This window comes from Periplaneta americana, chromosome 1, assembly GCF_040183065.1.
Source record: "Periplaneta americana isolate PAMFEO1 chromosome 1, P.americana_PAMFEO1_priV1, whole genome shotgun sequence".
Taxonomy (NCBI): domain Eukaryota; kingdom Metazoa; phylum Arthropoda; class Insecta; order Blattodea; family Blattidae; genus Periplaneta; species Periplaneta americana.
In genome coordinates this window covers 192,157,175-192,170,926 of record NC_091117.1, presented here as the reverse complement: position 1 = coordinate 192,170,926, position 13,752 = coordinate 192,157,175, and the positions used below count along the sequence as shown (strand labels likewise).

The window sequence follows — 13,752 nt, the reverse complement described above, 5'->3', positions numbered from 1 at the left end:
AAACTTCGGCTTTCTTGCACATGAAGAGGAACGTCCAACGGAGTATTATTATTATCAGTTACACTTTTCGGACGATCTAATTTTGGTAAATCCTTTAGTTTTCCAGTTTCAGTAAATTTCCTTACGATCCTTGTTACTGCTGTAAGGGAAATTGGTTTGCTATCCGGGTGCATGTCATTAAATAAATTACCCGCCTTTCGATGAGATCGTTGCCTGTCTCTGTAACCAACTACAACTAAAATTAGAATTCTTTCTCTTTCGTTCAACACTGGATAGCAGATTTAGTAGACTTGAATATGAGTTTTTTGTATCACCAAACAATTTAAAAATCAACAAACATGTTGCTATGGTGATAAATATAGAACAGCCTTTTTTCGTGTTATTACTGACAAAACACTGATTCATATTACAAATAAACGTAATAAACCGCATTCAAACGGCTTATGTGTTTCAATCGTGAGGTGCTGTAATAGGGATACTTTATACAGGCTTTCGTGCGATATTACCGACAAGAATTAAGATACATAAAAACCGATTTCGCCATTGGTTTGCTAATAAAATTTTGAGTGATTATTAAAATATTTTACATGACCGCCTTTCTATTTAAAATTTTCAAGTTGCATCCAACATAGCTACTTTCAAAATGATGGAGAATTAAAATAGTATGTAACATAGTTGAATTAATTAATGTTATAATACATAATATATTAACATCTGTATTGTTCTAATATAGAGCATATTATGTTACATATTTAGGTAGTGCCAGACTTTTAGCTAATCCTATTCTATATTAGGGTCTACACCGTATAGTCTACACGAAATAATGTAACATATACAGCACTAACTTTGACACCGATTTGAAAGAAAGACATTCAAAAATGATAATATGATGAAGTCAGTGAATAACTTCATCCAGAGCCTTCTGAATTTTATTTGATTGGGATAAAAAGACTTCTGGATCTTGCCAGTAAGTGTACTGAGTTATAAGGGGATGTTTAACCCTGCGTCTGGCGGATAATAATAATAATAATAATAATAATAATAATAATAATAATAATAATAATAATAATGTGTATAAGAACGCTCTTAAAATATTCAGTTAACATTATAGAAAAGGCCGTTTTTAATGAAAAATTGTGTGGCGCACAGTGTGCTCCGCGCGCCTGGGTGTGTTACCAGAAAAGACGCCCCCTCCGAAGGGTTAAAAGTAAATAGGTATCAGTCAGATTCTAACAATTTTTTCTATAGCAGACTAAAACTTATTACGCCCCTCCCTCTTACCTGAAGCCGAGGCGACTTTAAAATAAGTATCGCAATACTGCCGAACCATTAAGTCTCATCGCACTTACGAATCTGTTATTTTATATTTTGTATAGCCTATAAGTTATATAAATGTTTCGGAAATGTATTATATATCTTTCGCGTGTTAAATATTACAGTACCTGGTTAATTAGTTTCAGCCTGTTATTGGCCATCTTCATAACTGTAGGCAGAAACTAGTTAACCAGGTACTGTAATATTTAACACGCAAAAGATATAGAATACATAATCCGAAGTGATATAGTGTTAAAAGTTGTGTAATCAAGATGTATTATATAAATGTATTATATTCTTCCAGAAATACTAGATAATAGGAAGAATAAACTTCAATATAAACGTACTAACCCAACTTGATAGCTACTGTTAATTGATGTGAATTTTCCGATCTGGTTATGAGATCGCTCTTCTATCTTGCAAGCTAAATTTCTTAGGACATATCGACGGGCAACTTCAAAAGGGAAGCAACTCAAAATGTAAAATTTTGGTTTCAGGAAGACCGCAGTTGAAAGTTTCATGTTGTTGTGAAAAATTCAATTAACATAGGCTACTCTAATTTGAAACTTATAGTGTTTAATTATAAAACATCATTAACATAATTTGGAGTAATTTCAAAGATCTTTTAATTTTACACAGCAGCATAAAGCTTTAAAGTGTTGGTTTCTCAAATCTTTAAATAGGCCTATTTAGTTCTTTCCCTTTTGTAGTCGCCAGTTTTTCTGCTTTTAGTTTAATATTTATGATGATATAATGGTGATTATTATTATCATATACTGTTTTATAAATTCTAATTTTCATGAAAATATTGTACCTTTAACCACGTCGATGAAAAGAGGAGAAACTGATAGCTGTTTTTTTCTTCTAATTTTTAATGGATGAAAGCGTTTCTATGTAGAGTTATGTATAAGAAAAAACTAAATAACCACATAATATGTGCTCTCTGCAGCACGTGATTTTGTGTTCAGCATGAAGGAAATTTAGTGACAGGAGTGGTTTAATATTTTGCACGCCAAACGAGGCGTAGGATTAAGATTGTCTGCTATAAATATGGCAAGCTTCTCTTTGACTGCTGTGACCGTAGCAAATAATATATAGGCGCGTCCATAAAGTAACTTTTCCACTCTTCCCACAGCTATAAAACCATATTTTGCGCGAAGCGACTGCGTTTACGTGATAGAGTAATGTCCTGGCATGGCGCATGCGCTAGCGGAACTTCCCGAGTGCTCTCAGTAGCTTCGTTGCATTGGTTGAAGATGAACGTTCCTATTCAAGCTCCCGCCGCGTAAAGTGCGGTCAGTGATAAAGTTTTTGAATCCACAGGACATAGCGCCGATTGAAATTGATCGTCAGCTGCGCCAGGTCTATGGGCAAGCAGATGGTGCGTTGCTACTGTAGACAATTTTCAGCAGGACGCCAAAATTTGCATGACGAGGAGCGCAGTGGGAGGGCAACCATCATCAGAGACGACCTTGTGGAGCAACGCAGCATCTGCTTGCTCATGACGTTAGGCCCAGCTGACAGCTGACGATCAATTTCATCGGCGCTATGCCCTGTGCATTCAAAAACTTTATCACTGACTGCACTTCACGCGGAGGGAGCTGGAATAGGAACGTCCATCTTCAACCAATGCAACGAAGCTACTGAGAGCACTCGGGAAGTTCCGCTAGCGCATGCGCCATGCCAGGACATTACTCTATCACGTACACGCAGCCGCTTCGCGCAACATGTGGTTTGCCAGCTGTGGGACGAGTGGGAAAGTTACTTTATGGACGCGCCTCGTATTATGTTATCTTCGTGTTCACATAATATGTTTAACGATATTAAAAATTCTTGTTTACATTGGCTATTTATTACTCCTTTATTTTGCAAGTCACTGAACCACCAAATGACTTGTTCGCTGAGTTGAAGTTTGCCTGCATTTCTGACGATATTTATTTTACACAGAATGCAAAACCCCGTGAACCTGGTCGTGATGGCGTGTCTGTGCGTGGTGATCTCCATGGCGATGCCCTGCTGGAGTGACCCGCTGCCTGCGAGCGGCGAGATCGCGTCCCGGCCCACTCGCCCCAAAGTATTCACCTCACCAGACCAGCTACGGACTTACCTACAGGAGCTTGGCAACTACTACGCCATCGAAGGACGACCCAGGTACAAATAAGTTACGGAATGATAAAGAAATACTCGTGTAATAAATACAAATACATAAAAAATGAATGCAGTGCGCGGAAGCAGCACGTTGAAGATTTTAACACTATGAAAAGAGTGATACAGTACACAAGAATAATAATATAAGATGTAAATATTATTATTATTATTATTATTATTATTATTATTATTATTATTATTATTATTATTATTATTCTGTATCAATCATTTCGGGCCACCGGCGTGGCTCAGTCGGTTAAGGCGCTTGCCTGCCAGTCTGAAGTTGCGCTCGGACGCGGGTTCGATCCCCGCTTGGGCTGATTACCTGGTTGGGTTTTTTCCGAGGTTTTCCCCAACCGTAACGTGAATGCAAGGTACTCTATGGCGAATCCTCGGCCTCATCTCGCGAAATATCATCTCGCTATCACCAATCTCATCGACGCTAAAAACCTAGTAGTTGATACAGCGTCGTTAAATAACCAACTAAAATAAAAAATCAATCATTTCGGTGTCGTAACAGCTGTCGCCGTCTTCCGGAAATCAAACGCCACTTCTCTCTGTTCATCCATTGGCCTGGCTCTAAACCTCTAGCATCCACAGCTGCTAGTACCCCCTCCATCCAAGTCTTTTTTGGTCGTCCTTTTTTCCTTCGCTCTGATGGAATCCATTCCATAATTATTTTTGGTAATCGTCATTCTGGCATTCTTCTGATATAGCCATACCACTCTAACCTTTTCCTTTCTTTTATACGTATCTATAATGTCTGATTCGTCTCGCACTTCCATAATTTATTTTATTCGTTTATCTCTTTTTTCAGTTTTAGATTTCCCATCTGATCTTCTTAGGACATCCATTTCTGTACTTAAAATCATTTTCGTTTCCCTAGTTGGAATTTGCCAAACTTCAGCTCTATATGTTAGGTTAATTTGTACTATGGCTTTATATATTTATAATTTTCTATTTTTTGTAATATTTTTGCTCCACCAAATAGAATTTAGAGCATTTATTGCTTGTTTTGTTTGTGAAATTCTGTTTTTAATTGCCACTGTACAGTATTATCTCCAACATAGCTGCTTTCAAAATGATGGAGGATTAAAATAGTATGTAATATAGGCCTAGTTGAATTCATTAATCTTATAATACATATTGTTCTAATATAGGGCATATTATGTTACACATTTTAGTTGGTTATTTAACGACGCTGTATCAACTACTAGGTTATTTAGTGTCGATGAGATTGGTGATAGCGAGATGATATTTGGCGAGATGAGGCCGAGGATTCGCCATAGATTACCTTGCATTGACATTACGGTTGGGGAAAACCTCGGAAAAACCCAACCAGGTAATTAGTCCAAGCGGGGATCGAACCCGCGCCCGAACGCAGCTTCAGACCGGCAGGCAAGTGCCTTAACCGACTGAGCCACGCCGGTGGCTGAATGGTCTATCTTTGTGCCTAAATAAGTGCATTCAATAGATAGTTCTAATTCTTCTCCATTATCAAACTTTAAATTTTCCTTTCCTTCTCCTATACATAAATATTTAGTTTTCCCTATATTTATGGAAAGTCCCCGTTTTTCATATTCTTCTTTTAGTTTTCTTGCCATGTATTCCATATCATGGTGATCTTAAGCTAATAATACTTGGTCGTCTGCAAAACTAATTGAGAATACGTGTTTGTTTTGAACTGGTATATCCATTTGTTGGCGTTTCCTTCTCCAGTCCCTTAATAATCGTTCAAGATACATTTTAAATAGCGTTGGAGATAAGCTGCAGCCTTGCCTTAATGCCTTTGTTACTTTGAAGTCCTCTGTAATCTGATTTCCAATTTTTATCTTCGAAACTGATCCTTTATACAGTATAATGATTTTATGGCTTCTATTAACATTGTATTGATGTTTGAACTGTCTAAAGTTTTCCAGTTATTTTGTAAATACGTATTTAAAATATACACTTACAGACTACTAGAAATGTGACAAAGTATCTTCTATTCTTCTGATACTACATCTAAATACTAAAGGATCGGCATGAAAAATAAGGGTTTTTGCAGTTATGTTCTTCTTAAGCCATTCGCAGTATGTCTCTATTAAACTTCCAAGAGATACTGTGCAAAAGTTATCTATCGCTTTTTTACCCTATTATATAATATTATAATAGTATCATGAATGATGACATAGAAAATGGTAAGATCTCCAAAGAACACACATCTTTTTACCCTTTGTGTAGGCCTACACCACATTTATCTTGGATTCGCAGAGATATGAACAGCTGACACTATAATTGTACGGACGACTGAATTTTTTTTTTTTTCAGGAATATGAGTTTCTTTGAACTTTAATTAAAATACTGAAATATTCTTCCATCATGATCTTTTCTCCGATGCTGTTTACCGACTGTCTATAGACTTTTGCTTAGTCTACTGTTGTTTACTCTTCGGAAGGAGCTGTTTAAATTTACTTTGCATTAAATGCGCAAAGGAAAAGAAGCGGATATTGGAATAACTTAATACTGAAGATTAGAAACAATAATAATTTTTAAACTGCGATTCATGATGTTCCATGATGCACTCAACAGTAGAGGCGCAACATGATAGCCACGGTTCGTTTCCTGCGTAGTATATGTCTGCTTATCAGTTCTCAATGTAATGTTGTATGGAAATCGGCGTCGAGATGATCCCGTCACGAGGGTTCCTCCATGTATTTCTGGCTAAAAATAAATCACAATGTAGAATTTTATGCAGAGTCAAATAGGAAAATTACAATTGATTGACAAAAGCATTGTCAGTAGTATATTTCTATACTTTACATTTTTTTAACTACTTGAAGATTATTTAGAGTTGTTGATATTGCAATTGATAATGTTGATGGGACTAGAAGAAACATGGGAGACTATGTGTTCGGTGAAAACTTGTTCCATATTACTTTGTCCACCATAAATGTCACACTGGATCTTCTAAGGTCTGTGAGAAATCTGTAACTGACACAGCTATGGTTAGGTCGCAAAATAGCCTAAATTTTAATTATCGATATGTTCTCAGTCTCACAATCTAATTTCTCTACTCAGATATTTTAGACTTCCCAAAGACTTCATCCTCCTATATTTCAAATAACTCAACCTGACTCTATTTCTGAATTCCTCATTTGTTAAGCTCTGCTCGTTTTTCAAACTTTTCCTCGATTTTTTAAAAAAGCACCTCCCAACCTTATATCGTAATATACTTTTACGAAACTATCTCCAATCTGTCTTTGTTAATTTTTAAAAACCTATTTCTAAAAATGTGATGTATAAGAGGTTATAAAATTGATTGTTAAGTGACTGTCTCTAATCTCTCCTTTATTTAAAAGTATATCTTCAACTTTTAAAATTGTTGCGTAGAAATAATAATATTTATGTTTACGTAACTATATCCATCCATTTTTTTTATACTTTTTATAATTATTGCAGTTTACATATTTTATTCTACAATATCAACTTTTGTTTTTCCTAGTTCCAATAACATTTTACATAATTCATTATTTTATTATTATTATCATTATTATTATTATTATTATTATTATTATTATTATTATTATTATTATTTATTTTGCACATAACATCAATCATAGTCTTATGTTACTACTTTTGTAATTGCATTGCACTTTGGGGCACGATGGTAAAAACTGCTACCGAAATAGATTGAATACCACGGAATAGATTATTCAAGACCTAAGAATCTTCAATACGGTAATAAAAAATTGTGAAAAGGAAACTTGTGTAAGGTTTCATTCACAGAAATTCATTACATATTAAAATTGTCATTGTGGTGGTACTCATATAATAAGTTAACACCGAAAAGTGATGGAAGCACTACTGTTGTGTATTGATTAGTTAAACAAAAAATGTATTAATTAATTTTCTCATAAATTCATCCCTTAATTAACTTTTTATGAAATCGCTCTCTTCCTTTTATAATTTATTTATTTAAAAAAACTAGCTGTACCCGTGCGCTCCGCTGCACTTCTTAGAAATAAATATAAAGTAATTACATAACTAAAATAGAACATTGGGTCCAGAGAACAATCGTGTTTGATAGAAGAATAAATCGTTTAATATGCTACTTAATTTAAATTGTATTTAAATAATTAAAATGCTATCATTTTGGTCCAGAGACCACTCATTTGATGCAAAGATAATTCGTTTAACATTTTTTCTAAATTAGTCTTGAATGCATTCTTTAATAAATCACTCCAAATTAATAGAGTTGATTGTGTACGAAGATCATTTTTATGTTAACCTTACTGTGTATCTTTTTTTCTTTTTGTTAAGTTTATTTTATTCACGCCTTAACATCTGTGGTCATGTCGCGTGTTTAGAATGTGTGGGTATATCAGCAGGCCGCGTTTACTCTTGTTGAGTTCCTGTTTCTATTGTGTGTTGTAGATGGCTTGTGTTCACGTAACTGGTTATAGACTTTGATTAGTGTTTTTGGTATTGGTAATTGAGGCGGTGATGAATAATAGCATGTATCTTTCCAATCCGGCATTTGCCTTTATGACTAAGGGACATCATGAAAACCCCCAGTCAGATTGGTCGGCCACGGGGTTTGAACCCGGGACCCCCGAATGCGTGTCTCAAATGCTACCGCCTGAGCCAACTCGCTCGGTTTTATATCATTGTTTATGCAAATAAAAAATGAGGTACACTACATAAATATTATTTTAAGAAACACGGGAAATGAATATGGGTAAATTATGAGTGCAGGAACGCCATTTCATGACACCTTTTAAAATAATTCAGCTCCAGTTATCTCTATGGTAAAATGAATGTATAAAATTAGAGAATTTTATGTGGACCAAATAAAGTTACAATAATTAAGTTATACAATATTTCGACAGAATATCAAGTTTTCTGTGCGTACAGATTTCTTTTCATCTTACCTCAGTCCTCGTTTGTAGCATTACATCCGTCTAGAGAAACTACAAATTTCAAATAATGAAGGTTAATTAGCTTCTGAGATTACTTCATACAAACACACAAAATATTCTCTGTATATTAATATTGATAAACGTCAAGACCGCCTTAAATAGACGGAGTCATTTGTTTTGATTTCATTGTAGCCATCGTCGTCGTTCCTGCAATAACTCCTATGTCACATAACGACGTTCAGATTTTTGCTCTATTAAATAACTTAAATAATGATGCAGCAAATAATACAATCTACTATATATAACTTAATTATATTTCTTTCTTTCGAAAATGTAAGAATTCACGATCTCTTATGCACTACCGCCATAGAATGAATACATTTATTTTTCTTCCTACTAAATAATTTAATATTTTGCACATAGAAGTTACGGAACAACGACACTATAATCTGAGGCGCCGGTGGAAATGTATTGTATTGTTATTTTAAAACTCTTGTATACCCTTAATGATCAATCCTATCAAAATTTTTCCTGGGATAAAACTTATCGGAAATCATTTTTAAAGAAACGTTTGTTATGTAACATTTTTCACAAAAATCAATAATAAGCGAGATATTTCGGTTTATTTAATTCAGGCCCCCTTATAACCCCCCTTTTAAATAAAGTATTTTGAATGCCATATAGCCTAAAATCTAAGTTACAACGAACTTAATTTATATTCCAATTTTCATCGAAATCCGTTTAGCCATTATCGCATGAAAGGGTAACAAACATCCAGGCAGACAGACAGACAGACAGACTTAAATATCAGTCCTATCAAAATTTTGCCTGGGATAAAACTTATCGGAAATCATTTTTAAAGAAACTTTTGTTATGTAACATTTTTCGAAAAAAATCAATAAGCGAGATATTTTGGTTTATTTAATTCAGGCCCCCTTATAACCCCCCTTTTAAATAAAGTATTTTGAATGCCATATAGCCTAAAATCTAAGTTACAACGAACTTAATTTATGTTCCAATTTTCATCGAAATCCGTTCAGCCATTATCGCGTGAAAAGGTAACAAACATACAGAGAGACAGACAGACATACAAACAAACATTAAAAAAATCGATTTTCGGTTTCTGGATGATTAATTATACAGGTTAACACCAATTATTTTTGGAAAATCGAAAATTACCAGAAAAATTTGGGCTACATATTTATTATTAGTATAGATAAATCATTAAGATATCTATTAATTTATTCAATACTATATTCTTTCAATCATCCATACATTAATTAATTTTATTTATTTATTCTTTCATTGTGTGTTCGTGAATTTTTACTGACGTAAAAGTGGAAGGAGGAAGTCAGGTGCTCCGAGGAAGCTTTCTTAGGCCTCATCTCTGTAACTCATTTCACTGTTTTTCAGGTTTGGAAAGCGTCTGGCAACACCTGCATTCAGACCTAGCAACAGCGTTTTGGGACTCCCCGGATCGTCAGGGGCTGCCCCTAGCAGTTATTACACACCGCGGTACCCAGCGCAGTCTGGCGTCAGGAATGATCTCTACCAGCTCCTCTTCCCATACGACGAGTAACAGAACACGCGCGTCACGGTCTCCTTGAAACCTCGCGTCGCTTCCGCGTTACCATGGTAACGCTTTGTTCTTAACTTCACTTTCCATTACGTGTTACGTTCGCAGATTTCTAATGCCAAAATCATATTTTACAATGTTCATTATTAATCCTCATGTAAGAAATTTGAGCCAAAATCGATGCTAATAACCAAAATAGCGCCACTGTGAAATGCAAAATAGTAGAAAGGAGACAAAAAGTGAGCTCTTTGAATATTTATGAAAATAGCTAATTTACTAAAGAAGTAAAAAGTAATAGTTCATAAAATTTATAATGTATTTGTTTTCAAGACAAGACAATTAATTTATGTACCATATATGCATATAGATAAACTTATTGTGTGGAAAAAAAATGTTTTAATCAAATACAAATTGCTATTGTAACTTCCTTATCTAATAAAAACCTGAACTAAATTCAAAAGGAACTTTGTCTGGTAACAATATGGCTACATTTTCTTAAAATATTGTGTGAATCTTCGTAACTTGAAAAATTCAGTGGCGTCAAATCATAATTATCGTCGCCACGATCATCATTAAGCTTAGAAACTTTGAAGACTAACTATGTATTTGTATTTTCAAGTAAGATATCTTCACAAAATCTTTCCCTATCATTAATTACAAAAATAATACATGCAAAAAATTATGTCAGTGATAAATTAAGCCAAAATTCCAGAGAGAAAAGACTAAATATATGAAAATTATAAGAAAATTGCAAATGTTTTAACACATCTGAAAGAATGGAGAGTGAAGTTTGATTAAGAAAACCGATCGTTACAGCTCCTACCCCTTTTAGCGCAGGTGTGTGTATAAATCATTGTGTGAATCAACGTCCTGAAAACCGTTTTCTCTTAAAAAAAAACGCTCACCAAAGAGAAACAAATTCCGAAACACCTCAAGTGATATTTCAACCTCATTTTAAAATGATGTGTAGTTGATCCTCTTGTAATTAATTTGTGAGGCACAGGAATGTCGTGGGATTCCACACGTTCTCATACAAGTGATAAATCAATAAGTAAATAGTGATAAATAAAGTTTTTTCTTCTTTCCTAGACCATTCGTGCAGCAATTAAATAACTGAAAATTATAAGTGATCAGCGGCAATATGCCCATATGTTGCACTTATAAATTTCAGTTCTATCCAAACGACAAGTCACAGTTCCTTTGATATCCTAGTAACGAATCACAGTTCCTATGGTACGCTATCCTAGCAACGAACCTCAGACGAACTAGAAAAGTGTTCCTTATTCTCTTCCCTTGCAAAATAGAAGGTTTTCAGAAGATGTGGTACAATAGTACATTATGCAACGAGCCTATAATGGTAGTAATTAAGACGCGAGTATGTTTATGAAACGAGCCCTAGCGAGTTTCATAATTTTCATACGAGCGTCTTAATTACCATTATAGGCAAGTTTCATACGACTTTTTATGCTCGACCATATTTCTAACTTGAAATTATTCATAAGTATTCATGTTATTCTTATCTGACTGAGGAGCGGAACTGACCTTGTGCAATACCTCGTAAATTGTGAGATGTGCGCAGACGCGAAAGTATTGATTTTTTCCGAGAAACAAATGTCGACATTGACCTTGATATAATCTAGAGAGTAAAATAAACATTAATCTTGATATAACCTTGAAATTGACTTAGACATTGAAAAACGAGATGGCAAATTGAATTTATTTGAATATTATTTACAATTAACGCTAATTATTATAGTAACAGAACTAGTTGTCTTTCGATTGCATATCCGAGAACAATCGATATTTGCTATTTCATATTGCTACAATAGTATTTTCTGATTGGTGGAACACCTGAACTTTAATGAATAGGTATACTTTAATGAGGTGCATTAAAGGGCTACTACCAGGTGTATAATTACTACATTTCGGCATGGTCGAGCATAAAATATATAAAGGTAATAGAATTTCATACATTTTTGTAGGCCTACAGAGAGAAGTGGAGACAAAATTATGCCAAAGTCACGAAAGATGTGATGATGATTTGCCCTGCTTGTTCCATATGCTATATTTTGTCTAATTTCCTGAACTAATTATGAGTATGTAAAACCAACGCAGCGGTCACATCGATTTCTACGGACAATTTTTTATGTGCTATGAAACCGTTCGCTTTTATATTTTTACAAGCTTTTACAATGACTACAAATTGCAGGGTCCACACCACAATTCATTTAAAGTTCTGACTCTCCTCTGTGCACTGGAATAATTTATATTACATTCATAGTAATACTGTATAAGGCCAACTCGCATTTACAGAGGTAAAATAATTACTTCCAAGTATGAATTAAAAATTAAAAAAAAAAATAGTTCATCTTCAATTACTATTTACTTATTTCAGCGTTTCTCAAACTATGGTCCGCGGACCACCTGTGGTCCTCGAGGTCTGCCCAGCGAATAGGGATTATAAAGAATGGACACTTCGCGTCGGTACCTTTGATGTAGCCGGACTGATTTCAATGACCTTCAAGCCAGCTAAAGCATGAGATTCTGCTTTCTCCCTAGAGTTGGCGCTGACATCACACCAGCTAGCAGTCGACATAGCAGAAATATAACACATATAATTAATATATCTAGGCACATTATGCACTCAAATAAAATAAATTGGATCCATAAAATAATAAATCCGTCATTAACTGTAATGTCTAGACTCTAGTGTTCCTTTATAATGAGAGTTGAGACGTCGACCCCAACAACAATTAAAATATGTAATGATTTGATAGAGCTGAAAATGGAAAAACAAAACTCTTACGAGAAGTAAAACCATATACCTATATTATATTATATACAAATATTAAACGAATTCGATACTTAATTTTATAATGTATTATATTATTTTATAATATAATTTATGATATCTGAAATATAAAATATTATTATTATTACAACTAGTTTGTCACTGAGAAATAAGGAAAAGCTGTTAACTTGAATTTATTTGAAGCAAAGCGTTACTGGATTATGCAATAAGGTAGGCGATGTTTGGATCTCGGGTCTCAACTCTATTCTCAATTATTATCTTAGCGTATGCTCGTTTACACTAACCTCTAGCGCTTGAAAGTGGAACTATACGCTGGCGCACAGAGAAACAAAACACAGGAAAATTCGCTCAGTGTCCATTCTTTATAATCCCTATTCGCTGGTCTGCCCTTGTGGCCCTTCAAGAAGGACAGAAGAAAAAATAAAATTAAAACGAATTGCGTACCGCACTATAGTTGAAAATCTCTGAGCTTGGAAATGACACATGCCAATTGCCTTTCACTTTTTCTCCCAGTACCTACTGACATTTTATTAAATTTATTACCCTACTCGTCTACCGACTTCCCACTCTACTCTCAGCAACAAAAGAGGGATTTAAAGCACTATGAACGTGGTGTTTCTCGCCAACTTTTCCCTGCACATCAGTAAAAATAAACTATAATTTTAAAAAAATTTAATCAACAACATGTACAAAAACAATCAATTAATTTTAGCATAAAAGATTAAATAATAAAAAAATATATAATCTATATAATACATCAGGTTATACCGAATTGCACGATAAAATTATTCATTGTAAATGAAATTCTTAACTTAAAGATTTAACCATGACATGTGGCTAAGTACATTGGCATATCTTTCAGATGTATTCACAAAACTAATCGAACTAAATCTCTGTCTACAAGGTAATTGTTTGACTGTTATCAATGCGCATGAGAAAATATAGGGGTTCGAGAGAAAATTTGGTTTGTGGGTCAGTTGCGTAAAACAGAGGACTTTTCC

At 34.3% G+C, this 13,752-nt stretch overlaps 1 protein-coding gene across 1 annotated transcript in view; it reads left to right on the top strand.

The window, feature by feature from the left end:
* LOC138705874 (pro-neuropeptide Y-like) overlaps positions 1-10,078 on the top strand; it is a 105,440-nt gene extending 95,362 nt beyond the window's left edge. The window contains exons 2-3 of the mRNA XM_069834588.1: positions 3,262-3,465; positions 9,777-10,078. Coding sequence (XP_069690689.1) covers positions 3,263-3,465; positions 9,777-9,942 — 369 coding nt within the window. The 5' untranslated portion in view covers position 3,262 and the 3' untranslated portion in view covers positions 9,943-10,078. The remainder of the gene's footprint in view (positions 1-3,261; positions 3,466-9,776) is intronic.
* The last annotated feature ends 3,674 nt before the right edge of the window (positions 10,079-13,752 follow it).